The 27,952-nt window shown below is 46.0% G+C and overlaps 3 protein-coding genes across 8 annotated transcripts; 1 reads left to right on the plus strand and 2 right to left on the minus strand.

Moving 5' to 3' along the window:
• Positions 1-1,183: 1,183 nt before the first annotated feature.
• LOC136472474 (phosphoglucomutase, cytoplasmic 2-like) lies at positions 1,184-4,976 on the minus strand. 6 transcript variants are annotated; one of them, XM_066470175.1, is made up of 14 exons: positions 4,422-4,973; positions 4,280-4,290; positions 4,087-4,187; positions 3,897-3,974; positions 3,713-3,812; positions 3,478-3,635; positions 3,285-3,380; positions 2,891-2,954; positions 2,736-2,817; positions 2,305-2,480; positions 2,143-2,219; positions 1,880-2,012; positions 1,536-1,652; positions 1,184-1,442 (listed from the first exon to the last, which is right to left on the minus strand). In XM_066470175.1, the coding sequence occupies exons 1-14, from the start codon at positions 4,438-4,440 to the stop codon at positions 1,374-1,376; spliced, it is 1,281 nt and encodes a 426-aa protein (XP_066326272.1). In that variant the 5' UTR covers positions 4,441-4,973; the 3' UTR covers positions 1,184-1,373. The 6 variants fall into 6 exon arrangements, with proteins under 6 accessions (XP_066326272.1, XP_066326270.1, XP_066326275.1 ...); XM_066470173.1 differs by having other exon boundaries at positions 2,891-2,960; positions 4,422-4,970; XM_066470178.1 differs by lacking the exon at positions 3,285-3,380 and having other exon boundaries at positions 2,891-2,960; positions 4,422-4,976.
• A 3,686-nt stretch (positions 4,977-8,662) lies between these two features.
• On the plus strand, positions 8,663-11,477 carry LOC136472475 (glycosyltransferase family 92 protein Os08g0121900-like). Its single transcript, XM_066470180.1, has 2 exons — positions 8,663-9,022; positions 9,578-11,477. The coding sequence occupies exons 1-2, from the start codon at positions 8,803-8,805 to the stop codon at positions 11,134-11,136; spliced, it is 1,779 nt and encodes a 592-aa protein (XP_066326277.1). The 5' UTR covers positions 8,663-8,802; the 3' UTR covers positions 11,137-11,477.
• Positions 11,478-15,732: 4,255 nt separating this feature from the next.
• Positions 15,733-17,153, minus strand: LOC136472476 (small ribosomal subunit protein bS21c-like). Its single transcript, XM_066470181.1, has 2 exons — positions 16,780-17,153; positions 15,733-16,033 (listed from the first exon to the last, which is right to left on the minus strand). The coding sequence occupies exons 1-2, from the start codon at positions 17,151-17,153 to the stop codon at positions 15,916-15,918; spliced, it is 492 nt and encodes a 163-aa protein (XP_066326278.1). The 3' UTR covers positions 15,733-15,915.
• Between the last annotated feature and the right edge of the window lie 10,799 nt (positions 17,154-27,952).

The raw sequence follows: 27,952 nt of genomic DNA on the forward strand, positions 1-27,952 counted from the left end.
TGAGAGGCAGTGGAACCGGTTTCTTTCTTTCCAGTGCGGCCTTCTGCTGCTTCGGTTGGTTCTTGCGGCTGAACTGAACCCTGTGAGGTTTCTTGGTTTGCCTCAGGCTACTTGGAGGATAGGAGGCCAGCGTGCAACATGGACCCGTACATGGTGACCTCGCTGATCGCGGAGACAACCATCATGTGGGAGCCTAGGCACTCCAACGGCAGCGGCAAGGGCGCCACGGCTCCTTGATTCTCCGGCGGGGACTGACCTACCTCTGTGTGAGAGGCGGGCTACGTAGATGGCAAACGAGGCTGACGCTGTAAGAAACTTGAGATGCCCATAATAATAGCTGCGGTATGCTGGTTCTAGTGTTGGATAACGAATCAAGAACACTTCTTTTGAGCTTTCTTCAAAATTAGCATACTTTTATTTATAGTCTCCTGAATTATCAACTTCAAACCGAGTTGAATGAGCCGAGACGAAGTCAAAGTCATTCTAAATCATTTTTTTCATTTTAAAAGAAAAACGAGTTCCCTAGCTTGTCGTGTGCTTGTGATCGCTGATGCGTGTCGAAATTTCTAGGTTTCTAATTGTTTCCTTCAATCGGCTTATCTTGGCGTACTTGCACAGATGGTTTATGCCACCGCTCTCATTAACATTCAAAAGAACTCGATTCATTTCCACTTTCAAAACATCAACTCGTTTCCAATCCCAAAACATCAAAAATTCGGTGGATGGAGTTCAGAGGGCCATCTATCACAAGAACAGAACATGTATCAGAAGTTCAGAACCACCGGTCACTCGGGCCTGTAAATCATGGAGCTGAACCAACACCGCTGTGCTGATCACATCAAACAAGACCAACACCGATGCAAATATATCCCAACCCACAACCACGATCCCCTGCCATAATGGCACTCGTTATTCGCAATTACAAGGAACTTAAGAAGACAGGGTCTACAACCAGATCACACAGGAATGGTTAATTCTCGGATGGTTGATAACCAAGCCTCACCAAACAGACATCAAAACATTAGTGACAGGTTATACAGTTGAGTAAAATTTTTTTGTTCTCTTCAGAAAGGAAAAAATGATACGCAAATGCTCGAACAAACCAGAAACACTTCTAATAAGATTAGAAGAAGCTTTTCAAAGGAGAACAAGATTAGAAGGAACATGCTCCCAATTACAACACTGTAACAAGATTATTACCGCATGCTGTGCCAGCGGCTTACTCTACAGTATGGGCAAAAAAACGAGACAGTCTGATACATACATTTTATTCATCGGTGAGATGCAACATGAAAGAAAAACTATGGAACAAGAGGCCGGAATGAGAGTTTGTGTAACCGCCTCAACTCATTCTAAGACACTCTTCAAAATTTTTATGTGATAACGGTCGGGGCAGAGCGGCCAGTGTACTCTTGCATCTTGGAGAGCTTGAGCGCAACAACCTTGAGATGAAACACAAAATTAGAAAATGCAGTTTCACAGAAACCCAATGTATATTCAACTCTGTGAACCGAAAGGACAGGATAGTATCTTACCAACGGAGCAAGGGCATCCTGTGAATCCCTGCCGGTCTTGGAGGAACCCTTCTCGTACTGCTCGATGTAGACACGGATGGTGGCACCAACAGAACCAGTTCCAGAGAGGCGGAACACCTAGAATGCCGAAAATCCATGTTAGCTCACCAGTATGATATAGACAGAGATCTCAAATATATCCATCTGACCAAGGATGAATCCAGCTCAGACTTATCATGTACCGACTGATAATATTGCAAAAAAGGAAATGTATTGTTGACTGGAACAAGGTTTTCACACCACTCCCTTTGTTTTGGTTCAAGACATAAAATAGAGGATATCTAAAACAACACAGGTCTACATACCAGCCGTGAACCATCTCCGAAGAGGTATTGGATGCCCTGGTGCTTGGACACAGAGCCATCAACAGGATCCTTGTACTCAAACTCGTCAGATACAACTACTTCAGAAACATCAGACCGGATCTCCTTGATCAGCCTGACAGAGATAATTTAGATATGGCACTAAAATGTTCAAGATTGCTTAAGTTGATATATGTATATACGGGAGTACGACCATAATTTTTTGGAGGCACTGATTCCTTTACACTTTAAAAAGTTCCACTTACTTGTTGACATCAGAAAGTGATGACTGCATGCTTCCTAGGTTTGCCATAAGCTCCTTAGCAGCCCCCGCGCCAACATTCTTCACAAACAAACTTGTGCATTTAGAATGATATCTGAAACAGGTGGTACATATATGCAAGGCGAATGTCAAAAAAAGTTAGTACCTCATAGTCATAGCGTGTGTAATAATGGCAACCATATGTGGCCCAGTGCTGACGGACAATATCTTCAACACTGACAAGCTTATCTCCTCCAAGGTCATCCTTATTCTTGAAAGCAATAATAGAAAGCCATGCAAGCACAGCCCAGATGCCATCCTTCTCACGAATGTGGTCAGACCCTGGCCAAAGTAGTACATATAAACATCTCAATAATGTCTATACCAAATACCAACAAGTCCTTGACCTTACTATGGGTTGGATTCATGACCGACTCAATAAAAGGGCGAGAGAGCTCACTATCAGAACACAACAAGTGATTTGCCCCATTCATGTTAACACAATTTACCCATCTAACATGACGATACAAGAGGTGCTAGCATGTTTACTACTGTGATTCGCATGTATATAAATGATAGCCAGAAGCCAAATATTACCAGTGCCAAAGCTTTCTTCACCACAGATTGAGCACATTCCAGCATCCATCAAATTCCCAAAAAACTTCCGCCCAGTAGGCACCTGAAACATGGTTGTTTATGTTAGATTTATCTAGCATTCAAAAATCTTGCAAACCAAGGTCTCAACACTTTACCTCAAAGAACTTGAGATTCAAATTCTTTGCAACAACATCAAAGGCAGCAGATATTGGCATGCTCCTGCAACTACAACAATGGATTATCATAAGCAGCGTATCAGTGCATAGAGAAATTTTAAATGCATCTAAGGTCAGACGGCTAGGGGATGAAAAAGTTGGCGTTAGCAGAAACTGTGTTCCAAATGGTATTGTCGCTGATATGTTAAGCAGATTTATTGGGCAGAACACTACCAGACTTAAAACAGATGGTGCACAAAATGTAGAGAGAAACATGCATTTTTACTGCAGGCTACAGTGAAGTTTACCGCTTTGAGCCTACAGTGAGAGTTTTTACAGCGACAATATATCTAGATGTTATATTAGCAGCACAGTATGGAGGAGAGCTTTTCACCTGGCAACTCCCTTGAGGCCAGAAGCAAAGTAAGGAATTGATTGGACAGCATTGGCCACGATAATGGCAACAGAGTCCGATGGTGCCACAAAGAATCTATAACAAGGCAAAGGGGGAGTACCATGAATTCCTTATGCTTTTCTAGAATCCAAAACAAATTTTCTACATAGCGAGATATTCGAACATATCATACCTTTTACCCAGAATCATGTTGCGATCAGCATCTCCATCAGCTGCAGCGCCAAATTCAGGGGGCTCAACATTTGAGGATGACTTTCCAAGATCCATCCGTTCAACCAACTCTTTTGCATAGGTGAGGCTAGGATCCGGATGACCACCTCCAAAGTCCTCCTGCAAAAACATAAGTGATGAATTAATACCAAGCCATATTTTAAGTAGAAATTTGTGACAATAGAAGAGCTCATTACTTTCGGGACACAATTCAACAGCGAGCTTTCATCAGCACCAAGCTCTTCCACAAAGATGTGTCTGGCATAAGCTCCAGCAACACCATGGAGCGCATCATAACTAAAAGAGCACAACAAGATTTCAGATGTGTTACAGTAATATTATTACGTCAATGGTGACATGGTTGCAGTCATAGATGAATACCAGAATGTAAATTTTTGGGAAGCCAGCAGCTTTTTTATTGCTTCAAAGTCAAAAATTGTCCGGAAATGATGGCGGTAACTAAATCATTAGATTCCCTTGTTACACAACATGATCCAGGTAACATGTAATGATATAAAGCACAGATATTCTCACTTCAATGAAAGAAAACACGAAAGAACAAGCTACTTACTTCATTAACTTGATGTAATGTACACTAGAGTCAAAGACATCCACATCAAAGGGGACATCGGGTCCACTGAAGCTGGTGAGACCGACAACAGAAATATCAACCTGCAGTAGTAAAGTAGGAGAAAATGAATAGTCCACTAACCTGTCAAAAGGAACAGCGAGAAAATACTTAGCAGGCTGGCACTGAATCATACATCTAGAAGGTCTTCAGAGATGAGGTATTCAGAGATTGTCGTTGTATTAGAGAAAATCTTGTCAGTAACGGATTCAGGGGCATCCAATAAAAATTTCAGGACTCTGAAAATATAATTATCAACCATGCTTTCCTGTGCTGACCTTTATCAGTGACGACCATGTGGATCCTCGGCGGCGTTCCCGGCAAGTTGCAGGGCCTCAAGAAAAGGAAACACAGAGATGTCAGTCAAAACCTAACCAAATCGAGAAGGCCGCAACAACCCCATCGAGACTGAACCCCAGATCCAGACTGAGAAGAAGGGGACGCGAACCTGGACGGCGTCGATCTACTCGAAGACAGCGGCAAGGTGGGAGTACCCAGCTTGGGCAGAGATGAAGATGAGGGAAGCGCTTGCAGCAGAGGCCGGTCGTGACCCAAGCGCTGTTGCCGCCAGCAAGGGCCACCGGTCCGCGCAGCTGCCGCAGCTGGACCCGTAGCCGCCGGGGGGGAGGAAGAGGACACGACACGATTCGTCCGCGCAGCGAGGTGGTAATGTTCCGCGCGGCCGAACCACGGCCACGTCGAGGCCCCGGATGGATTCCTTGAGCGCCTCCACGCCGGCCGCGACGCGGCGCAATCCGACGGGACGGACGCGGTCGCGCCGTCGCGGGGTATAGTGGTCGCGCCGTCGGGAGATGGAGGGGTAGGGGAGGGGGAAGCGGGCGGGGGGAGGGGTGGCCGCCGACGCCGGAGAGACGACCGACGGCTGTGGCGCTGACAGTGCCGTGGAGCTCGTCGGGGCTAGGGTTGCAGGGGAAAGAAGGGAGGAGCAGAGGAGGAGGAGGCCGGTGCCAGCGGCGAGATGGAGCTCGTCCGGCTAGGGTTGGTGGCGACGGGGTCGGGTGCCTGTGTGAGTGAGAAATGGAAATGGGGATGGGATGAGAACCGGAGATGGAGACGGTATGGGAGCCATGCCGGTCGGTGCATGGTCGGTGGCCGATCGTACATGGTCGGCGCAGGCATTAAATGTTCGGCTATCCGACTTGTTTCGCGCCGAGCTCTGCGGCCCGCGCAGGCGGCTCAGAAATGGAGATGGGGAGGGGGACGGGGATGGGACGAGAACCGGAAATGAGGACGAGATGGGGCCAGGGTGCACACAAGTCGACAAGTGATGCATGCAAAGCGAGGACGGCCCCAGCAGCATGAATGTACACGTTAGGCACCGGCCATGCATGTCACCCGCCACTGCCTCACCTGGCCGGTTACTTCATCTGAGCCGTGGAATCTCTATCTAACGCACTAAATAAAAAGTGCGTACGTGGACACCCTAGAAGGCCGCCGATTCGGCGTGCCTTCATATCTTTAATAAATGATGGCCCCCTTGACTGAACTTTCACTGAGAGAAGCTGGTTTTGCTAGAGGACACACTTTCTGTGCAGTATTTTATCAGGCTAGGGAAATAAGTGCGACACTGAACTGGTTTCAGAGAAGGTTCAGTCCAATCTGAAACCACGATATGACATTGTCAATAATGAATTTGGAAATGTTTAGAGGTTCAGTCCAATCTGAAATCCTTTCCCCCAAGACCCCAAATGGATGCAAAGAGCTCACTCTTTGGTTAACTGGAAATGCTGTATTTGGTCACTCGTGAAGGGTAACAATAATCCTGAAAACGCCTCCAAAGTTGCATTTATTTGGGACAGTTGAAGATGAGACATTGGAGGAAACCAAATCTTGCGCTGTGCATGGAGCAGGAGATTTGGTTCCCGCCAACACTCACCTTCAGCTTCCAAATTCTTCAGAGAAGTGTCTTACTGCACTGGACCAGTGCACCTACACATCATCAGATCAACTGAACATGAGATATTGGAGGAAACCAAGTCTCGTCTTTGCTTTCGCAATCAGATTTGGTTCCATCCAATTCTCAAATTCAATTGCCAAAGCTTCAGCTCATGGTTCTCACCCTAGCCTAGCTACTTGATTTTGCAATGGCTACTGATAGAGGCGCTGAAGATAAGATGTTGGAGAAAACTGAACTCCTGAAACTGTCTGTCACGGAATTGAAGACAGGCAGAGTTCAGTTTCCTACAACTCTTACCTTCAGAGCTAGCTAATGAAATGTTTGGGTTGCGATGCTTCGAGCTTATGATGCTGCTGCCCTTTTATACACACAGCTCAACCAAGAGATCATGTGCTGCTCTGTTGTGATATTCTCTATCACGATTCATGAGTAGTGCATGTCCAGAAAAAAGGTTCTGAAGGACAGTTATGCTTTCTAACAAACTCTGACCAGAAATATCCTTGCCGTGCCTTTTGTATTTCATTCGGCATTCTGCTTCCTGCAACTCAGGCCTTAGATAAAAGTTTTCATCTACACGGCATGATCCATTTCAATGGTGTTAAATGCTGAAGCCTCAAGGTAAACATAACCAAATCCTAAACCCCTGCTATCTGAGTAATCTTTCTTCGTGAGATGTTAATGCCAATAATCCATACGGACAACCACTTTTACAGAACTGGTAGTAGCCCTAGCATCAATAGCCAACCAATGGCCGGATTCTCTGAAACCTTTTTTAGTTATGTGCTGCTTCACAGTAGCTGAAGAGGAAAATTGTACAGAAAGGCAAAGGCAGGAACAGCAGGACAGTCAATAAAGTATTACCAGGACAAGTGTCTTTCATTATGATAGCTTTTCTGTATGTCCTCCAGATTGGTTGGATGCAGGTTTTCTACTCCCTCCCTCTCTCTCTCTCTCTCTCTCTCTCTCTCTCTCTCATACAACTTGTTAACCGGGATTAAGGCAGAGATCAGTATCATCACAGTATGTAACCTTTAGTGGACCACATTTGACTTCCCTGCCCTTTGAGGTAGGGTATACTAAGCTACAGTGTCAAGATTCCTAGATCAACCCAAAGGGCAAATTTATATTTCTCTCTTTGATGTAGCAGTATGGGGATCTGCTTATTTAATGCCTTTAAAACAGCTACAAACATTTATATTTCAAATTAAAAATATTTAAGAGCGGAATTCTGGGGTGGATCTAGAATAAAAAGGCATTGCTGTACTAATAAGTATGATTATTTGTCTTGTTCCGTCTCGAAGTAAGTTAACTCTTGGATGTTAAAATTCCATTGTTGTCAGATAGCCCAGCTCCGCCCCTTAGCTATGAGATGTGAATTAATCTGATACACTAATTTGACTAACTCGAATTCAATGGAATTACAATCAGATACTAGCTTTTGGCATGTAGAGGAAAGGTACCAAAGGTTTCACGTGCTTATGAAAATGCCAAAAAACATTTCAATCAAGTAGGGCCATAATATGGTCCAAATGAAGAATTCTTGTGACCACAAATCTAACACGTAGCAACTTTCCTCATCGAGATGCTCCTCCGATGTAGTAGCCAATAAAAAGTTAAAAACATGACACATTCATGCATATGTATATGCATATCGAAAATATATAATGAAAGCGAATTAGCCATCAACTGATACAGAAGTAGAACACTGCTACAAACTAAACCTGACATTCTCAAATTAAATGGTAAAATAGGTGTCCAGTAATTTTGTGAGGATCTAAAGTTCAAAAACATGCTGTGAAACCAGGGACTTATTTTGCATTAAAATTTTCAGATACATGAATCAGATATATATAATAATATATATTCATGCAATTTGCGTTTTTTTGGGAAATATATTCATGCTTTGCTAGCATTCTCTTTCCATGCCCTGCCAAATCTGCCTTTTTTTTATTCTTCCATTATTGTTTCTTGTCTCTACTCTCTAATTGCATTAAAGCAGAGCAACAAAGTGAATGGGAATGAAAAGAAAACCTTGCTGTTATATATATTACTAGTTATATTCAGGAATAGATAAATTCCCCCAATGGACAGGCAGAATTTACAGAATAACACCTTTCGCTCATGTGCACACCAATTATTGCTGTTCCATCCAAATCACAAGACACCACCACCAATCCCCACTTCAGCAACTGACATGGTGGACCCATGCATGCTGACCCCACTGTCATACAGCACGTCCCAATGAAATAACCACCCCAGCGAACCCGCCGCTCCATTGGCCCGACGTCCCGTGCCGTTAGAACCGAGCCCACCTGTCACTGGCGCACTGTCCCAACGGGCCCACACGACATTCCCAGCCAGGCAGCCACGCGCCGCACGACCGCGCTTCGCGGCCGGCCTCACCCCACCGACGCGTGGGCCTAAGAGGGACGTGCTGGCCCACCGGTCAGAGGCGTGGCCGCGGCTATAAACGCGCCGGTTGCCCAGCAGACACTGCAGCAGCAGGAGTCGGTCGGCAAAGCACAGCCAGAACGCAACCACCGCTTCGGATTCGCCGGCCGCCGCTTCGCCTCTTCCTCGTCCACGGCAACCACCCGTCGAGATATTGGCGGGGCGCCGATGCTCCACGACTCCCCGTAGCGCGTTTGCGGATGGTGTGGCCTGTGAGGCTCTCTGCCGCCGCCGCTTGGGGATCTGGGCTGCTGCCGGACCGGGAGCGGCGGTTGTGACCGGCGCCGGCGATGGCGATGTCGGCGAAGGAGAGGAAGCTGAGCAGGCTCGGGAGCTGTAAGGTTACTGTAGCGACAGGAAGTGGCGGCGGCGGCGGAGGTTCCCCTGCCGCCAGGGGCCACCGGTCGCCGTCGTCGGCGGCGGCGGCGCCGCAGCGGCGTGTCTTCGCGGCGCTCTTCGCGTTCCTGTGCGCTGGCGTAGTCGTCCTCGGCGGCGTGCACGTCATTGGAGGTGAGCTTTCCTTCCCCATTTGCCTCCTCACTGTACTGTCTGCCTTCTCCTGGCGTGAATTATTGGATCTTAGGTGGGGTTTAGGTGGGTCGCCGGAATTGTACTGTCACGAGAATCGTGTGCTTCGAGCGTGGTGGGATTAACAATGATTTGGGGGGAGAAAGTTTTCATTTTTAGATACAATTTTGGTATGTGTTTGGTGTTCGTTGTTGGGAAGGTGAGGAAAAAGTCGGTTCCTTTTTTTGTGGGGGCGTTGCGGTAGATCTGAGGGGTCTTACAACTCCCGGGAAAATTGCAATTTTTCTCCTTGGATTATGTCCGTTAGTTAATGATTTCATTGGAAACGCGCCAGTGGCACCTGGGTTGGAACGTTAGCAAGTGAATACATTATACTAGTGATGGCGTTTGCTTTTGACTGATTTTTACTAGAACAGGAAAAGCTCACACCATCACATGAAGAATGTGTTTGTTGGTGTTTATGAATTCAAGCATGCTGAATCCGCTTGGTTTGTTTCTTCTCTACACGAGGTGCTGATGTTCTTCTCTCTGATGCAGCATCATTCCGGCCGGTGCTCAGGACCGCGTGGCCGTCGGCGACCCTGAACGCCATTTCCTCTGATGCCAGAGCGCAGGAAACTGGCAGCAGCGCTGACACCGTGTTGCCGTCAGTCCAAATCCAGCACGCGGTTGCCTTCCCGGATCGTGTTCTCCTGATCCTCAAGGACGGGTCGTCGCTGCCAGCTACTGAGCGGTTTGAGTGCTTGTACTCCCCTGCCAACTCCTCGGAGCTGCGCCTACCACCCCTCTCGGCCGCCTCCTTGCCAGATGGACCCAGCCTCGTCCATTGCCCTGCCGAGCCATCTGGTGTGGATGTCTCTCTGTCCCTGTCCCTGTCACCCCCGGTGGCGCCGCTACAATGGGACAGGCTTGTGTATACTGCACTTGTTGACAGCAGGGACAACTCCACCATTGTGTTCGCCAAGGGGATGAACCTCCGGCCAGGCCGTCTGGGTGTGTCATCGAGGTATCAGTGCGTCTTTGGCCGTGACCTGTCAAAGCCAAAGCATGTGCTCACATCCCCTGTGATTTCGGCTGCACAAGAGATTTTCCGGTGTGTGACACCAGTTCGCATTCGCCGGTATCTCAGGATGACAACTAATCCCAATCGCAATGGAGACAGTGATGACAAGCCTATGTTGGTCTCCATCAGGACGAAAGGCCAGAGGGACTCTACGCTGCCATCAATAGCTGAACCTGAGCCACTTCCTCGGTATAACAGACATCGGCGGCAAAAGGCACATTCAATGTGTGTATGCACCATGCTTCGCAACCAGGCAAGGTTCCTCCGAGAATGGATCATCTACCACTCGCATATCGGTGTGGAGCGGTGGTTCATCTACGACAACAACAGTGATGATGACATTGAGCAGGTCCTCGGTACCATGGATCAATCAAGGTACAATGTGACACGCCATCTGTGGCCATGGATGAAGTCTCAGGAGGCTGGTTTTGCACATTGTGCTCTCAGGGCCCGAGAGAACTGTGAGTGGGTGGGGTTCATCGACATCGACGAGTTCTTGCACTTCCCTGGCAACCAGACTCTTCCAAATATTCTCCAGAACTACTCAAACAGGCCACGGATCGGCGAGCTCAGGACGGCATGCCACAGCTTTGGTCCCTCAGGTCGGACTAAAATTCCCAAGAAAGGCGTTACAACAGGTTACACCTGCAGGCTTGCTGCACCGGAGCGCCACAAGTCAATTGTCAGGCCGGACACACTAAACCCATCACTCATCAATGTGGTGCACCACTTCCATCTGAAAGAAGGGGTGAGGTATGTGAACATTGGTCAGGGTACGATGCTCATCAACCATTACAAGTATCAAGTTTGGGAGGTGTTCAAGGATAAGTTTTCTGGGCGTGTAGCGACCTATGTTGCTGATTGGAAAGACGAGGAGAACGTTGGATCCAGGGACAGGGCACCAGGATTGGGGACTAAGCCGGTGGAACCAGAGGATTGGCCACGTCGGTTCTGTGAAGTATTTGATACCGGTCTTAAAGATTTTGTGCATAAAGCATTCACAGATCCAGCCACTGGAAGTCTTCCATGGTAGATCATGGGTAAACATTGTATTTGATCCATGGTAGATGATGGGTATACACAGACAGGGAAAGAAACACAAAAAAGAGTTAGGTAGAAGAGTGATTTGCTCTTTGGTAAATTTAGCCTTCAGGTTTTCTTTTCCTGTTCTTATTTCTCGTAGAGCCATCCATTTTTTTTTACATATCTAAGGAAAGGATTCTTTTGTAGGATGTAGATAAAGATAGGTAGCACGTTCACTGTAAGTTTTCTTGATGAAAGAGGGAATGAATAGGATGACTACTTGACTTTCTTTCTTCTTCTGATTTTTTACATTGCCGAATGCTCTCATACCTCAATAGATATTGTCACCAACTCTACGATTGTGAACTTTTTTTTTTCTGGAGGAAACTACACTGAATTCTGTAAGAACAATCTTGTAGTTTGTGATGAAGAAAAGGATGGTGCACCTTCCTTGCACCTTGCTGTAGTAGTGGTCCTGATCCTGAAAGAATATTTGTCCCCTCAGTGAAAAACCACACAGAACATTGTGCTTTTGCTGTTTTTTCACTTTACATTTACATAATGGCAACTTTATGTTCAGCATCTTTATCTGTAACTTGTAGCGCTGGGAAAAGCATCCTCTTGCATCAAATCAGCATGTTTAGAAGGAAAAGGAAAGAACCAGACCAACCTCCAGATCACTCTCATAACCATTGTTTTCTTCCCCATCTTTGGTCACTGAGCTTTCAACCGTTAGCCCACAAAACCTGACACAGAGATGTTAGATAAGCACAGGCTATGAGGCTAGATAAAACCTAGTCTTCTATTTTGGTGCAGCATTGATCTTTACTTTATCATCTAAAGTCCGATGACAGGGTGGCATTGCCTGGACTGGATCAAGGTCCCAGTTCCTTTTTTGTACCACTATTCCTAGGTTTATCAGGGACAGGCTTATCATACTGGAGTCAAAAGCAAGGGGAAGCAAACAGGCACAGCCTTTGCAGTATCCTATTCTGAGACCCACCCCTTGTTCCTGATGCTAGTTTATCTGTAGTAATCAAGGAAAACTATGGGCCACAATACAAAAGCTGGCACAAGTGTGTGCAGTGCACCGGGTTGGTGGTGCCTTCTGGTGATATTGCCATCTGAAGATGGCGCCGAAACAGGTGAGCGTGGCTTGTAGAGTAAACTACAAATCTGAGCTGCAGTTTGGTACCACGTCAGAACAGTATTTATATATATACTAGGGCTGAAAATAAAATAACGTCCACATGCATGGATGAAAAATAATGGTGAATGATACAATAAAATGCATGTATGTTTGTCTGTAGAGGTAGACACATGAGCTGCCATGATAACCGGGTACTTTTGCCTGGTTGGAGGCTTGGAAGGTTCTTGCGTTGGACAGGAGGCCTGAATTGTAGGCTGGCACACCTTTCGTTGTCCCTCAGCCTCTGGCATGGCACATCATGCCATAACAACTTCTGAAAATGCTCCTCCACTATTCAAACCTTAAAATCTTTCAACTGTGCTTGATTAGCTCAGCTTCTGTTGCAGTGTGCCACAGCCAGCCCAGCTGCATAGTATCTCTGCATGTTGGAGGGATCATGAGACATTGCTGGCTGGGATGCAGAGCGGCCGGCCCCTCCTAGCGTTGTACTCCCTCCGTCAAAAAAAAAATTGACATCATGAAATCTGTGTTAGTTAAATTAGCTTTACTTTGACTAAGTTTATACTTTATGGTATTAGCATTTACGTATCCAAATAAATTTATTATAAAAATATATTCTATAACTATATTTATTTTGTATCATAAATATTAATACTTTTTTATATAACTTTAGTCAAAATTTAAATGGTTTGACTTTTTAAAAAGCGTTAATTGCATTCTTTTACATAAGGAGCACATCGTACAACTGGACAGGCCTGTGTTCATGATACGGGGCAGGCAGAACTGCTGCAGATCCGTGTGTCCTTTCACTGGCTTCTTCCTCCTGCATATTGCAGCTCTTTTGACGCGGGTATCTGCAGCAAGATCTGCACATGGATTCTTCCTGCCTGACAAAACTAGTAGACCGAATCCTTGCATTTGGTACTCATTTCAGTACCATCGATTGCTGCTTGCGAGTCGCTGACAACCTCGTGGCCTGAATCGTCTAAAAATGATTTTTTTTGTACGTACAGAAAAGAAAAAATGGAAAAGTTTAGTAGTGGCTGGCATCGAAACGAGACCGCAAATTGCATTCCGGTGTCGGTATGGGTTAGTTGGGTCACACCATAGCACACCACCGAGGACCAGCTGATCGAGCAGAGCGCCGAGTCGCCGATGGCAATGGCACACAAGTCGTGCCGAGGCCCGAGGCGCACGTTGGATCCAAGATAGTAATGACCTGCTGACCAGATCAGATGGCTGCCGTCATTGGATCCGAGAAGTGCTGGATGCCGGGCTGCCGGCGACTTGTTGTTGGTGCCTCGCCTGACTAGCGTGCGTCAGATAAAAATTGCTACAGTACTTCCTTTGTGTTTCCAATTAGAAGTAATTATACTTTGACCTTTTATCTAGAGCACAATCTCGATATATAGCGAGAGCTATGTATCGATTTCCAAATCTACAATTTAGGGATACCCTGCGTTAGAGGCTCGATATGTCTTGTGCAAGACGTACAACTTGGCTCGGATGGCCATTTTCGAGAAAAGGAATCATGACACGTGTGTTCTTGTTATGCCCTCCGGATTTTGATTTTTTTATCATCATTGATTACTCATTTGAATGTAGTTATAATACCAAATAAACACGACATTGACCAGTCGTCCCTGCCCGTCACCCCTTTCAGGGTCCTCTTGCCGCCGCTTAGGTTCTCGCTTCTTTCTCTCTAGAGAATCCGTCGGTGACGAGGAGAGAGGATCCATCTCTCATTTACTAGATCTAATTTGATTAGATTTAGTCTAAATAAATCTACTGACGACAGATGATTTTAGTCAGGAGCTTGCTACCTGCAATGACTTCGAGGATAGCCACGATGAGGTCGTTGTTGCAGGCATCGATTTCCTCCGCAAAGCTCAATTTATCTAAACGCGAGGGGTGCTCCTGGGCACTCCATATAAAGGACAGTAACTCTGAGGCATCAACCGTATCATCAAGGGTCGTAGAGTGGAAATCAGGCATCAAACATGACAAATCAAGGATTAGAGGTGATGAATCTACGACCTATACTGTACTTAATGAGTCGATTGTTGATGTTCTTTCACCCACTTCAGATACGTTTTGGATTGGTTCTAAAACGTTGGATCTTGTGACATGTCTAATATTTTAGGATTGATGATCATTGAGTTTGGTATAAGCACTCTGGCTTCGGTGTTCAACATGGCCATGTTCATTGGTTGCATCGAGCAAAGCCACTAAGGAAAAGGAAGATGTAAGAATCTGAATCAAATATTTTATCTTTTTCACATGTAATTTCGAAAGGTACTGCGTCGAGTTTTTTTTTATAAAACTCCCTACTTGGTAAACAAAAACAACATTATGCAAGTAGCTTTCAAGATAAATACACACAATTTTTTTTGTTTTTTGTAAAATAAATACAGTTATTTTGAAAACATACTCCTCCCTCTTGCAATACAAGGAGTCAACTAATCTCAACTTTGATTAGGTTTATAAAAAATAAGATCAACATTTTTATCTTCAAATAGGTTTACTATAAAAACTCTTATGGAGATGATTGAGTGGAAGTTGGATAAGGATTGGATGTATGACGCAATTAATCTAATAATGCTTATTTGGTATCACAAATATTAATATTGTTTTGTATATATTTGGTTAATGTCGAGATTATTTGACTTCTCAAAATATGAAATGAAGACTTATTTTATGACAGAGAGAGTACATGATACGAGATGGAGAGTTATTTTAGGACGGACAGAGTACAGACGAGTGATCAAAGTTTGAGAGGTTTTATCGGTTTTTCATTAAAGCGCCAATTATACATACGAAGGTAAATAAAAGAGAAGACTGGGCTGGTGGGTCCAGAGATAGCCGAATGCTGCGTTCCTTCCGGTGGGAACACCTTGCACATTCCGTTGCTGTGCTGTGTAGCTCTCGAGCTCTATGAAAAAAAAAATCAAAAAAGAAAAGAAAAAAAGTCGAGGAGAAATAAGAAAAGCGAACCCCAATCATACGCCGAATAACGCCGGAACCCGGAATATAACGTGGCAAATTAAATGGGCATGCAGACAGGAGGAGGTGACGCCACGGCCACGAGCTTTTCCTCCACTCTTCTCCTTTCTTCGTCTGAAATCTCCTCATCGTTTTCTCCACGTCGTTTTTGGTCACTTCTGGCACATGTTCAATAATTCCTCATTGTAACGTATTCAAAACTGAATTTGCAACATGATTGGGCCAAGACCGGTATGGCAATTTAGCAGCTGCAAAAGAACAGTTTTTCTGAGTTGATCACCAAACCAAGTGTCTACTGCATCAGAACTCATCTTTTCCATACCAGGAAAATTAGCATCAGAATTCTTGGGAGAACACACCAGGCATTCAGTCTCTCTTTCCCTAGCCAGTACATCCATCCACAACAACTGAATACAGATCAAGTATTTGCAGTTGCAGCACAGTCAGGAGGGTCTGCTCTAGAGACATACTAACATTCAGAACAAAGCTTTACATCTTTACCGTGCTTTGGTCGCCAATCGGCTACAAACGATTTGGCAACACCTACTCAATTTCCTCTAACTGACAGGACGAACTGAAGATTCAGGCATCGAAACTCTTGTCAGACAAAACCATGCTTCAATTTCTCGACAATCTCTACCTGTAAGAAGGCAACTCTCCTGCAGGGAGCTCCCAGTTGTCGTTCTCATCATCATCAGAGGCCTGCTCCTTCAGCCCCTGGTTATCGTTGAGAGGATATGGGCCCTTGAAGCGCCTGCAGTGGAACGACCGGGCTCAGGGGTCAGTCAGAGTATTTTCTATGTTGTCGCTACAGCGCAATTGAACTCTTGAGGAACTTTGAAATTGCCAAAAACAATGATCTCCCCAGAAAGGGGAGATGTCCTTGATGAATGATGATAGATTTCACATAATAATAATAGTAATTCAGTATAAAGCTTGCTGAACTTTCCCACAATGGGGTATTTGATTAGGCATTTCCTTGCACTTTGACATGCCAGGGACATGCACACTCATGTATTCATGATCAAGAATAACACCCCGCTTTTCAAAAAAGCGATCAAAGAGTTATAAGATGACCACAATATATGATGATGATCTGCAAACAGACTAAAATACCAAAGACAAAAATAGGACCATTTCACATGCACGGGTACTTCCATTCAGAAATGATCTGTAGTGACATAATCTAGCTGCCCCACCTTCAGGATCATGACTATTAGTTGTAGACTGGTTGGCATCCCAATGCCTGATGAATTTGGCAATCAAACTATTGTTGTCAGATATATGATCACATAGCATCTTAACCTACAACAACTTAATGTACATATGCATGTAGGTCAAATCAGTCGCTAACACTTACAATTTGGCCTACAATTAAGCAAAAACGGCCATAAATCAGCAATCATGTCATTTTAGCACCTCAAATTCGAAGACAAGGAACACACAGAGATCCAAGTTTACTAATCAGGAGAGCGATCGATAGAGCAGTGGGGGACGCACCTCCGGCGGTACCGCTGCGACGCCGACCGCGCCTTGCGCTTGCGCATGTCCCGGGCGTCGTCGTGCCTGCGCCGCCGCCTGACCTCCTCCATGACGCCCGCGGGGGACACCTGCCAATTGAACCGCCGCAGGAGCTCCTCACCGGACACATCCTCGTCTCCCACGTCCACCTTCGCGTTGTGGTACTTCGGGTTGGCCGACGGCGCCAGCGGCAAGCCCCGCAACGACAGCTGGGAGGGCGCGGACAGGGCAAGGGAGGTAGCTGGAAGCGGTCGCCGCGGGAAGGAAACAAAGGTGGTGTTGGAGGTGGGTTGAAGGAGGGGATACGGACGCGACGAGGAGACGGCTGCTGCCGCGGCTGTGGCGGCGGCCATGGTGGTGGTGATGGTGCCCGCCGGCGAGAATTTTTTTTTTAATTTTAACACGGTTTGAAAACTAATTTTAAATCTTACGTGGTCGGTTTTTTTTAACTAACATTTTTAGTCGCGCCTATTGCCCTGATCTGGCCAAATGTCTGTGCCGTGCCATGTCATACATGGTGACGCAGCAGAGGTCTGATGTGGCGACAACCGGAATTGCGATCGTTGACGTGACAGGGCTCTGCCGCGCCACTGATCTTCGCACCACGGAGCATGGCGCGGCTGGGCCAAATAAATATCGCGAACAAGCCCCCCGCCAGCACGCACCCCCGCCCGCCCGCCCGCCCGCCCGCCCGCCCGCATCGCCCGCCGCCAGCCACACACGCCCCGCCGCCGTGCCCGCCCGCGCCGGCCGCGCCACGAACGCCGGCACGTCAAGGCCGCCCGCTCCTAAGGTACCTCCTTCTCGATTTCACGTTATTTTGATTATTATTGTTTTAGGATAATTAGTGATTTATGATAATTAGTAATATAGGATAGTTAGGGTTGTATGATAGTTAGTGATTTAAGATAGTTAGTGATTTATGATAGTTAGGTTAGTGAATTTATTTGTGATTTACGTAGATAGTTTTTAGGTTTGAGGTTAGGATTTTGGGTTTAGGGATTGATTAGGTATTTATTATTTAGTTTATAGTTAGTTATTTAGTTAGGGATTTTGGGTATAGATACTAGTTTATAAATGTCGGTACTTACTAGTGTGTGATACGTCGATTTTTGATGACTTCATGAAGTTTCGTCAAATGCTTATATTCCTAGTGAAGTTGTTTATGTTATTAGTGCGTGATGTTTATTAATTTTACTTTGAATATATACATGTGCTTTCATATTGCATAACAAGTAGTTCAAATTTTACAATGCTACGTAATATTAATTTGAATTTTGTTAATTTGAATACTCTAATGCTTTGTTTATCAATTTGTAACAGGATGGCCCCTCCCACGCAGCACCCGTTGTACCCTATTCTTGAGGTGGAGTACGACGACCAGCACCAAGCACACATCTTGAGTGACAACGGCGCAGAGATGGCCTTGCCTACTTTGAGGCCCCGCACGCACACCAGGGCACACTAGTGGGATGAGTGTTATGCGCCGTACATACGGCGTGCTAGCTTTCTCGAGCTTGTCCGTGTTGTCAACCACGGTCTTCCGCCCCTTGACCCAGCACTACTTACTGCAGCTGTAGACAGGTGCGAGTGCATTCTTTATACATAAATTTTTTTGTAACAAATTTAAGGCAACTAACAGTCGTTCTATTCTTATAATAGGTGGAGGCCTGAGACCCACATGTTCCACCTACCTTGTGGCGAGATGGCCTTGACCATGCAGGACGTGAAGGCTATTTTAGGCCTTCGGTTGGGGGGACTTCCAGTGACAGGGATAGTTTACAACGATCACTGGAGGAAGCTGGTGGCTCAGTTTACTGGCTTTCTTACACCGGACGATGAGGCTTCTAAAAAATAAGTAAGTAATTCAAGCCTATTTAATACTTGCATTGCTTTTCTGCAGCCATCGGGTCTTAATTTTTTTGGTCAATTTCAGGAAAACTTCTGGTGTTTTGTCGTCCTAGATCACGGAGTGCTTTGATTACTTAGATCCACAGGCTGAGGAGGCTCAGATCGACAGGTTCGCTCGAGTGTGGCTCTGGCACTTTCTTGCTGCTTTCCTCTTCCCAGACGCCTCGCGCAACACCATCAGCTGGATCTTCCTTGACATACTACGCCAGCCATGGGAGAACATAGCGGCGTATAGCTGGGGCAGCGCAGTCCTATCATGGACGTATCGATAGCTATGCGTTGTCTGCCGTCGCACCTCAGGATATGCGAACCTTGGGGGTTGCTCCTACCTACTCTAGGTTTGGTGTTGGGAATGATGGCCCGTTGGGAGGCCCCTTAATAATGGTTTACCGGTAAGTACTTCAGTTTATTATATTCTTCGATGCAGTTACATATGATGAGATTATTAATGGCTAATTCATTATCGTGTTTAATGCAGCGATGGAATGAGCAGGATACACTCTCTACAACTCTGTATATCTGGACAAAAGCAGAGTTAGTTAGAGGGAATGCGAGGTGCAAGTACAAGGAGTACACGGATGGTCTCGACGTCCTGACACAGCATCAGGTTACGCTCTCTTTACTATCATACATGTGTCTTGTTCGATGTGCACTATACCATAACCTTACTCAATTACGAAATTTCAAGTGCATTGGTGTCCTTGGGATGCTCCGGAGCTCCAGTACTATCTTAGTCCTGTCACTAGGGACGAGTCAGACGAGTATCGCTGCGACGTCCCTCTTATTTTCTTCCATGTGGTCGAGATTCACTTGCCCATCAAGGTCTGCAGATAGTTTGGAAGAATGACAGGCTGCCCACCACTGCTTCACTCCACCAACCAAGAATTGCATGGGTGTGTTATCGATTAATAACAAAGCTACAATTCAGAGGTGTGTGTGGTACAACTAACATCATTTTGTTGCAGGTATGACCACAGGAAGAGGTACAAGACCAAGGATTGGCGCATGACACACAGCGTGCACATCCATTTGTGGCAGAACAGGGTATGACTGTCGATGTTTTACCACCGATAGCCAGCCACGGGGATACCCGGGGCAGTATATTCGGGCTTCAGCGTATGCGGAACTCGATGGTGAACACAAGAGACAGTCGATTTATCCTGGTTCAGGCTCTCGATCGTAGATCGAGTAATAGCCCTACGTCCAGTCGGTGTTAGCCTTTGCGTTGGATTGATTGTGTTGTGTTGTACAATTGTTTTCTTTTTTTCTCCCAGGAGCCCTGTCCTCCTTTATATAGTCAGGAGGCCAGAGTTCTAGTCGGTTTACAATGAGATTTCCTAGTAGGATTACTGAATAGTACTACTACTAAGATTACATGGGAAGAATCCTAGTTGGATTAGATCTTCTCTCTCCCTTGTGGGGTATACTGTGGGTCCCGCATCGACAAGCCCCCGAGCACTTCATGGTTGAGCTCTGAAAGTCTCGTTTCGCTCCTTCAAGTCTTGTTGAGTAGAAACAAATATCATCCGAGTGCTTTCTGGAGTGAAACCTTGTAGCGCTTCTTGGGACCTTCGAGTGGTGAGTGCTTTTTTGAAGAAAAAGTACATCCATCTGGTTGTAGCCCCCGAGCCTCTTGCTATTTGGAACAAGGAGCTGGAGGATCTTGTCTTGAAGTTGCTCTGTTTGTTCGTTGAAGTTTTATCAAAAAGAACTCGAATATGGCTCGTTCCGGGTTTTTTTTGTCGTAATGTCTTGCAGTGGTCTGCGTTGAGGAAGTCTTTTGGTGACGTACGCTTTTTCGAAGAAAAAGGGCACTCACTGAGTGTAGCCCCCGAGCCTCTTGCTATTTGGAATAAAAAGTTGGAGGGTCTTGAATCTTTATGTTATTTGAAAACTTATGTTCTGAAGTAGTCCCTGAGAGTTGGATTATGTCATCATCTGAGTAGTTTTGCGGCATCTTTCCGAAGCAGCCCTTTAGTCTTGGATTAAACCATCATCCGAGTAGTTTCGCAGCATGCAGCCTCCGAGCGTATATCCTTGTTGTTTTGTTTAGGAAGAACTCAGATGCGAGGTCTTGGCGTATTCTTTGATAGTCTGCTGTTGTCAGATGTAGTTGTATGGTGGTGGTTGAGTGTAAATGCCTTTTGTTCACGGGTTGTACTGTGCTGGTATATTCTTCTGAATATGCCTGTCTTCGAGTACTGTTCCCTCTCACCTGAGTCATCCATTACTGAGTCCTGTCTTTTCACTATGTTCTTTGTTAGGCTTATTTCGTTGGTACTCCTAGTCCATGTGCGTCGCTCCTTTGATCTATAAATACTGTCCCGGAGTGCCTGTTTTTATCCACTGGACATTCTGTTGAAACCTTCGTGGTCATGAACATGGTAGTTTGTGAAGTAGAGCAGCCCCCGGGCATATTTTGTAGTTCCTGTGTGTCTTGTTGTAGCTGGAGGAAGTCTTGTGATAGAGATTAGAGATAGGCTAATTCCACGACAGCATTGTGCCAGGATGTACGTGGTGGTAGTTGGAGGAAGTCTTGTGATGTGGGCTTCGTTCCTTCATCTGGCAGTTCTGGGTTGATCCTTGTCGTCTGTCCTGAGACTATCCGGTGTAGATCAACACCATATCTAGCATCACATCGGTCTTGGGTAGACAGATACCCGCCGGCCTTCTCTGCTCCATGTTGTCTTGCCGTGCTACCGATTTCCGTCTTGGATGCACTGCGTCCGTCCTTTGAAGAAAACAGTATAGCTGATGGTGGTTTGTCCTTCCGAGTAGCAATTTGGGACACGTAGTCGTTCCAGAGCCTAGCCGTGTCCGTGTTCCTCTTTGCTACTTTGCTTTTCATGGTACCGAGTTCATTGGGTCTTATAAGATTTGTAATCTTCTATTTTTGAAGCCGCTTGTAATGGAACGAATCTTGTCTTCTGAGTTGTCTTTTACTTTTCTGCTATGATCCCTATCGTTCATGAGATTACCGAGTTCTTTCTTAAATAACCGGGTTCCTTTGTTCCTTGTGAGGTAGTCCTTTCTTTCTTCTTGGTTTGACGAGTTGTTCTTGTAGCGATCTGATAACCCTGTCGTGGTGCTGGACGGATAAGTCTGAAATCTGCTCGTTGGTTTGTACCGTTGTGTGGATTTGTGCCCTCCGTTGTTTTAGCTACGTTGGTAAATGGATCATTGCGTTCTCACACTATGTTTTAACGGGCCTTGTGGGCCATTTTTATTACTGAAAAATCTATTTAAAGACCTTTTATCTTCCTTTCCTTTGCTGCCCAGCTCTTGCCTTTAAACCCTAGCTTTTAGAAATCCGCCGCTGTCATCGTCGCTGTCACCCGAGCACCATCATCATAGCTTCATCTTTCCTAGTGCCTTTTTGCTTCCGCCAGTTCATGGGAAAGAAGAAAACCGCAAGCAAGTCCCAGGCGACCTTCGTGGACGAGGAGTCATCCCTTTCTTTGATCGAAAACCAGGAGTTCGTGGCCATGAGGGCTGCTCAGAAGGTTTGGCCGACTCCAACAACAAGCGAAGATCAGCTGCGCGAGCTCATCAGCGATGGCTTGATCCAAAGCAAAGTCATCGCTGAATGGAGAGTTCCAGGCGAGCATCGGGTTCCAGCTCCGGTTCCTGGTGAGATTGTCCTCTTCGTTTCCTTTGTCCACGCCAGACTTTGCCTTCCTGCTTCCGCCTTCCTTCATCAGTTTCTTGGTTATTTTGGGGTTAGTCTGAACCATCTAACCCCTAATGCCGTTCTCCATCTTTCTGTTTTCGTTCATCTTTGTGAAGCTTTCCTTGGAATCCCTCCTTCTCTATCTCTTTTTCGCTTTTTCTTTCGTCTGAAACCTCAACCCCGCCACGAAGAAACCAGCGTTCTTGGTGGTTGTGGGATTCAGTTTCGCCAGGGTCTCAAGATTAAGTTTTTTGACTATGACCTGGTCGATTCTGTAAAAGATTGGCGTGCTGAGTGGTTTTACGCTGCCAATTTGATCCCTTCCCTTGTCGTCCACTCTAGATCTGGTCCTGTGGTGAATGACCGATGGGACAAGAAACTTGAGTCACCTGCTAAGATTCAAGTGATCCAGTCACTCCTTGATAGGATTAGTATGCTGAAACAGCAGGGTTTGACCGGCTTCGGTATTGTTTCGAGCTTTCTTCGTCGCCGAGTTCAGCCTTTGAAAGAGCGGGAGCACCTTGGCTTCGAGTATTCTGGGGCCAAGGATCCTTCACGCATGGTCCCAGCTCTTAAGCTGACCGGTGAGGAGGTACTCGAGCGTCTCCAGAAGATGCTAAAAGGAGTGAGCGTCATTCCTCCTGCTGTCTCCGAGTTCTCTGCCAATAATCCACCCCTAGCTGTGAGTTGTCTATCTCTTTGTTTGGGTACTTTATGTACTCTTGCTGCATCCATTTTTGCTTAGCTTTTCCTTGTCTTGGTGTTTTATCCTTTTTCGCAGGAGCTCGAGCGGAACTTTGTCGACCCGATCCCTCTTGATGTTCTCCCCGCCGTGGTGGAGACTGGGGATAAACTTGCTGGAACTTCTGCAACTAGTAAGTCCCAAACCTCTACAGCCCTTCCTAGGGTTTCTTCCGGATTTGATGTATATGAAGAATATGTTCCTCGTCTAGTCCCACGCGGTCCTCGCAGTGTCCCGAAGAGGGGGTGAATGGATGGGTCTTCATCTGGCCTGCCTGTCTCCAAGAAGCCTCGCAAACCAAGTACTCCCTCAGGTACTCCAGTTGTTGCTAGCATGCTCTTAGGTGAGCACATTTAATACTCTTTGTTCCTTTGTTTTCCTATTTCTCTCTTGAACCGAGTACTTTTTATTCTTTTTTCAGCAGGTGCTCTGGTTTCCTTGGCTGAGGGAGAAGAGGATGATGAAGTACCCCTCATCATGCAGCGGTGAGTTGTTTTTCATATTCCTGTTGCATTGAATTTCTCTTCTTTGTCTTGACTTTTAGTCTTAAACTTTTTGAAGTAATTAAACGTTGGGTGTGAGTTCTTCTGAGGCTCCCATGCCGACTTCTTCTGAAGCTCCGGTGTCGAGTTCTTTGGTAGCCTCGGTACCGAGCTCTACCGCTCCTCTAGTGCAGAGTTCTTCCATGGCTCCAGCCGTGGCTTCTTCTGTGGCTTCGTTATCAGCTATCCCGCTCCCATCGCCGAGTGGCGGGGACATTTTCACCGTCGTAGTCCCCCCTACGAGGCCTTCTTTTGGCTTCGCGAGGAAGAAAGTGATTGGGTGAGTAGATTCTGGTTTCATCTTTCTGCTTCTGTCTTCCTTCTTCTGGTTCTCATCGGTGCTTTCTTTTATCAATTTTTAGTGTTTTGTCTTCTCTCGTTTCTTCATTGACTTCTTCTCAGCCTCCTGCCATGCCCTCGAGTTTCGAGCCTCAGGACTCGCAACATACTGTTGGTGAAGTTGCTACGGGGGCTTCGGAGCTATCTAGCGAAGTTGCGGACTTGGCTGCCCCAGAGGTGACTGTGGCCATCGCGTCGGGTCCTTCTGAGGGATTGGCTTCGGCTTCCCTGGAAGTTGCTTTGGTCACTCCTTCTTCGCCCCAGCCGGCCTCTCCTTCCCCTTCTCTTTCTTTCGGCGGTCCCTCTTTTACCGGTGACGTGGTGCAACAGTTCGATGCCACCCATCGGCTATCGGAGCTGACCGCAGCCTGGGGGAGCTTGGCGTCCTCTCGACTTCTTTCGGGGAGAAGCTTCATGTAAGTTTTTCTGAGATTCTTTCTTAGGCCATTTGTTTTGCCTTCATCCTTATGCCTTATTTTTCTCTTTCTTTAATTGTTTAGACTTTCTCTCGTGACCATACCGGCTTCTTCTTTTTGTCTGAAACCAAAAAGAAGTTGTCCTCCGAGGTAAGCTCTCTGAAGACTGACCTTGACCTCCTCCGGGCCAAGTTGGAGACTGAGCATAAGACACATCAAAAAGAGGAAAAAGCTCTCCGTGCCCGGGTGGTAGAGGCAGAGAAATAGAGAGATACTGCTGCCTAGGAGTTGGAGAAATAGAAAGATGCTGCTATCCGAGAGGCTTCAAAGAACTCGGAGGCCATGAAGAGCTTGGAAGTCGTGAAGAAAGAATGTAAAGGTATTCCGGGTTCTTTTTGTTTCTTTCAGTATTCAAACTTTTTCCTTCTGCTGACTTGTTGTTTGGTGTTTTGTCCAGCTCTCCGAGTTGAAGGAAAAAAGCTCTCGGAGGGCATTGATGAAATGAAGACTCTTGTTCGTACTAGCCATAACAAGGCTGAGGAGGTAACTACTCGTGCCGAAGAAGAACTTGCACTTGCTAAGTTGATCAGGCGTGGAGCTAATAAAGATCTTGTGCAGGCCCAAAAAACTATTGAAGACTTGTTTGGGAAGCTGGCGACGGCTACTGAAAATTGGAATGTTTTGTGGAAATCCTTTCGTTCAGTAGCTGATGTTCTCTAGACTCCAGCGGATGACGGGCAATCTTGGGCTCAGTTCATTCCTCGGATTCCGACTCGTTTCCAAGAGTTCGCGAAGAAGTGCGCTCAAGTATGTACCAAGAATGTGCTGGCCCAGGTCCGAGTCCTTGCTCCAGAGGCGCCTCTGTCCAAGATAGCGGAGGAAGCTAATAGTCAAGAATACCTTGATGCCGTTGAGAGGATGGAGCCTGAGGTTGAAGATTTAGCCAGTAGGGTTGTAGACAGTCTTAATATTGATATTTCCCTTCCTGATGACAATGTCTGATCCAATTGACCAGCCTCTTATAATATTATACTCCTCTTCGAATGAGGATTCTTTATTTTCGTTGATGTATTCTTTGCTCGGGTGAGTTACTTGACTTGCTGAGTACTTTGTCCCGTTTTCGTCTCTGCTCTGTAAACAACTCTGTGCGTTATCCTGACGAAATCCCTCGATTTGTCGAGTACTTTCCTTTTCTTCCTCTTTTGTGACCCATCGAGTGCTTTGTCCGCGCTATGACTTGTTAGATGTAGATCTTTGTGTTGACAACCTTTCGTCTACGCTATGTAAAATGACTCAGCATGGAATGTTGCTTTGACAAACTTCGGCATCCGAGTGCTTTTTTGAATGGCGCTTGTGCTTTTCTAAGGAAAAAGTAAGTATTTCTTTCTGGATGTAGCCTCCGAGCCTCTTGCTTTTTGGAATGAAGAGCTGGAGGGTCTTTTGAAGCTCAATTTCGGTCGACTAGTTTTAGGTGTTAGCTTTTAGCTACCCTTATCGGTGTGCTCAAGCGTCTTTTCAGCTATTTTGCCCGCTCAGGCATGTTTTTCGCCATTTTGCTTTTTGTTTCGGGTGTTAGCTTTTAGCTACCCTCATCGGTGGGCTTAAGCGTCTTTTCAGCTATTTTGCTCTCGGCCGGGATGCTCAGGCATGTTTTCAGCCATTTTGCTTTTTGTTTCGGGTGTTAGCTTTTAGCTACCCTCATCGGCGGGCTCAAGCGTGTTTTCAGCTATTTTGCTCTCGGCCGGGATCCTCAGGCATGTTTTTAGCCATTTTGCTTTTTGTTTCGGGTGTTAGCTTTTAGCTACCCTCATCGGCGGGCTCAAGCGTCTTTTCAGCTATTTTGCTCTCGGCCGGGATGCTCAGGCATGTTTTCAGCCATTTTGCTTTTTGTTTCAGGTGTTAGCTTTTAGCTACCCTCATCGGCGGGCTCAAGCGTCTTTTCAGCTATTTTGCTCTCGGCTGGGATCCTCAGGCATGTTTTCAGCCATTTTGCTTTTTGTTTTGGGTGTTAGCTTTTAGCTACCCTCATCGGCGGGCTCAAGCATCTTTTCAGCTATTTTGCTCTCGGCCGAGATGCTCAGGCATGTTTTCAGCCATTTTGCTTTTTGTTTCGGGTGTTAGATTTTAGCTACCCTCATCGGCGGGCTCAAGCGTGTTTTCAGCTATTTTGCTCTCGGCCGGGATGCCCAGGCATGTTTTCAGCCATTTTGCTTTTTGTTTCAGGAAAACAACTTGTTGAAAGTCATGACAAGACATGCTGTGGATGAATATCATCTTTATTGATCATGAATATAAACTAATACATATGTTGTCGAAGAATATTGTCCTTCGTCGATTGTGAACGTTGGTCCCTTGTGGCTTGCATATCTGTTTTTTCTTGAGTTGTTTTTACGTGTAGAATCTTCTTAGGTGGCTGATGTGCCATGTATTGCTGACTTCTCTTCCATCTTCGGTTATTAACTTGTATGTGCCTGGTCCAGTGACTTTTGTGACAATGAACGGACCTTCCCATGGACTGAGTAGCTTAGTCTTTTGTATCCTTCTTAGCACTAAGTCTCCGACTTGTAATGATCGAGGATGGGTACTCTTGTTGTAGTGTCGTCTTAAACCTTGTAGGCATCTGGCTGATTGGAGGGTAGCATTTACTCTGACTTCTTCTGAGCTGTCGAGTTCTAATCTTCTTGTGTGTTCTGCTTCTCCTTCATCGTATTGTTCTATCTTTGGTGATGTCCAGATCAAGTCGGCAGGCAGTACAGCCTCTGACCCGTAAACTAGGAAGAAGGGTGAGTAGCCTGTTGCTCTGCTTATTTGAGTTCATAGCCCCCATACTACTTTCGGTAATTCTTCAATCCATTTGGACCCATAGTCCACTAGTTCTTCGTATAACCTTGGTTTTAATCCAGCTAGTATGAGTCCATTAGCCCTTTCTACTTGTCCGTTGGCTTTTGGATGTGCAATAGACGCATAGTTATACTGAAACCACAGTCTTGTGCCCAGCTTTTGAATTCTGTAGCTGTGAAGGGGGAGCCTAGATCTGTGATGATTCGATTGGGTATGCCGAAGCGATGCGTAATGTCTTGGATGAACTCGACTGCTTTGGTTGCGCTGTATTTCGCGAGTGGTTTGTATTCAATCCACTTGGTGAACTTGTCGATTGCTACAAAGATGTACTCGAAGCCGCCTTTTGCTTTCTTCAGGGGTCCTACTTGATCCAGCCCCCAGCAGGAAAAAGGCCAAGCGGGTGGGATGCAGATAAGATTGTGAGCTGGTACATGGGCTTATCTTGCAAACATTTGGCAACCTTTGTATTTTCTGACAAGTTCTTCTGCGTCTTTCAAAGCGGTTGGCCAGTAGAATCCGATGCGAAATGCTTTACCAACCAGTGTTCTTGAAGCGGCATGATTTCCACAGCAACCTGAGTGTATTTCATCTAGGATCTCTTTGCCTTCTTCAAATGAGACACATTTTAGGAGTACTCCTGATGATGTTGCTCTTCTATAAAGTCTATCTCCTACTAGAACGTAGTTTTTGC

The sequence above is a fragment of the Miscanthus floridulus genome, chromosome 8 (assembly GCF_019320115.1).
Source record: "Miscanthus floridulus cultivar M001 chromosome 8, ASM1932011v1, whole genome shotgun sequence".
Lineage (NCBI taxonomy): Eukaryota > Viridiplantae > Streptophyta > Magnoliopsida > Poales > Poaceae > Miscanthus > Miscanthus floridulus.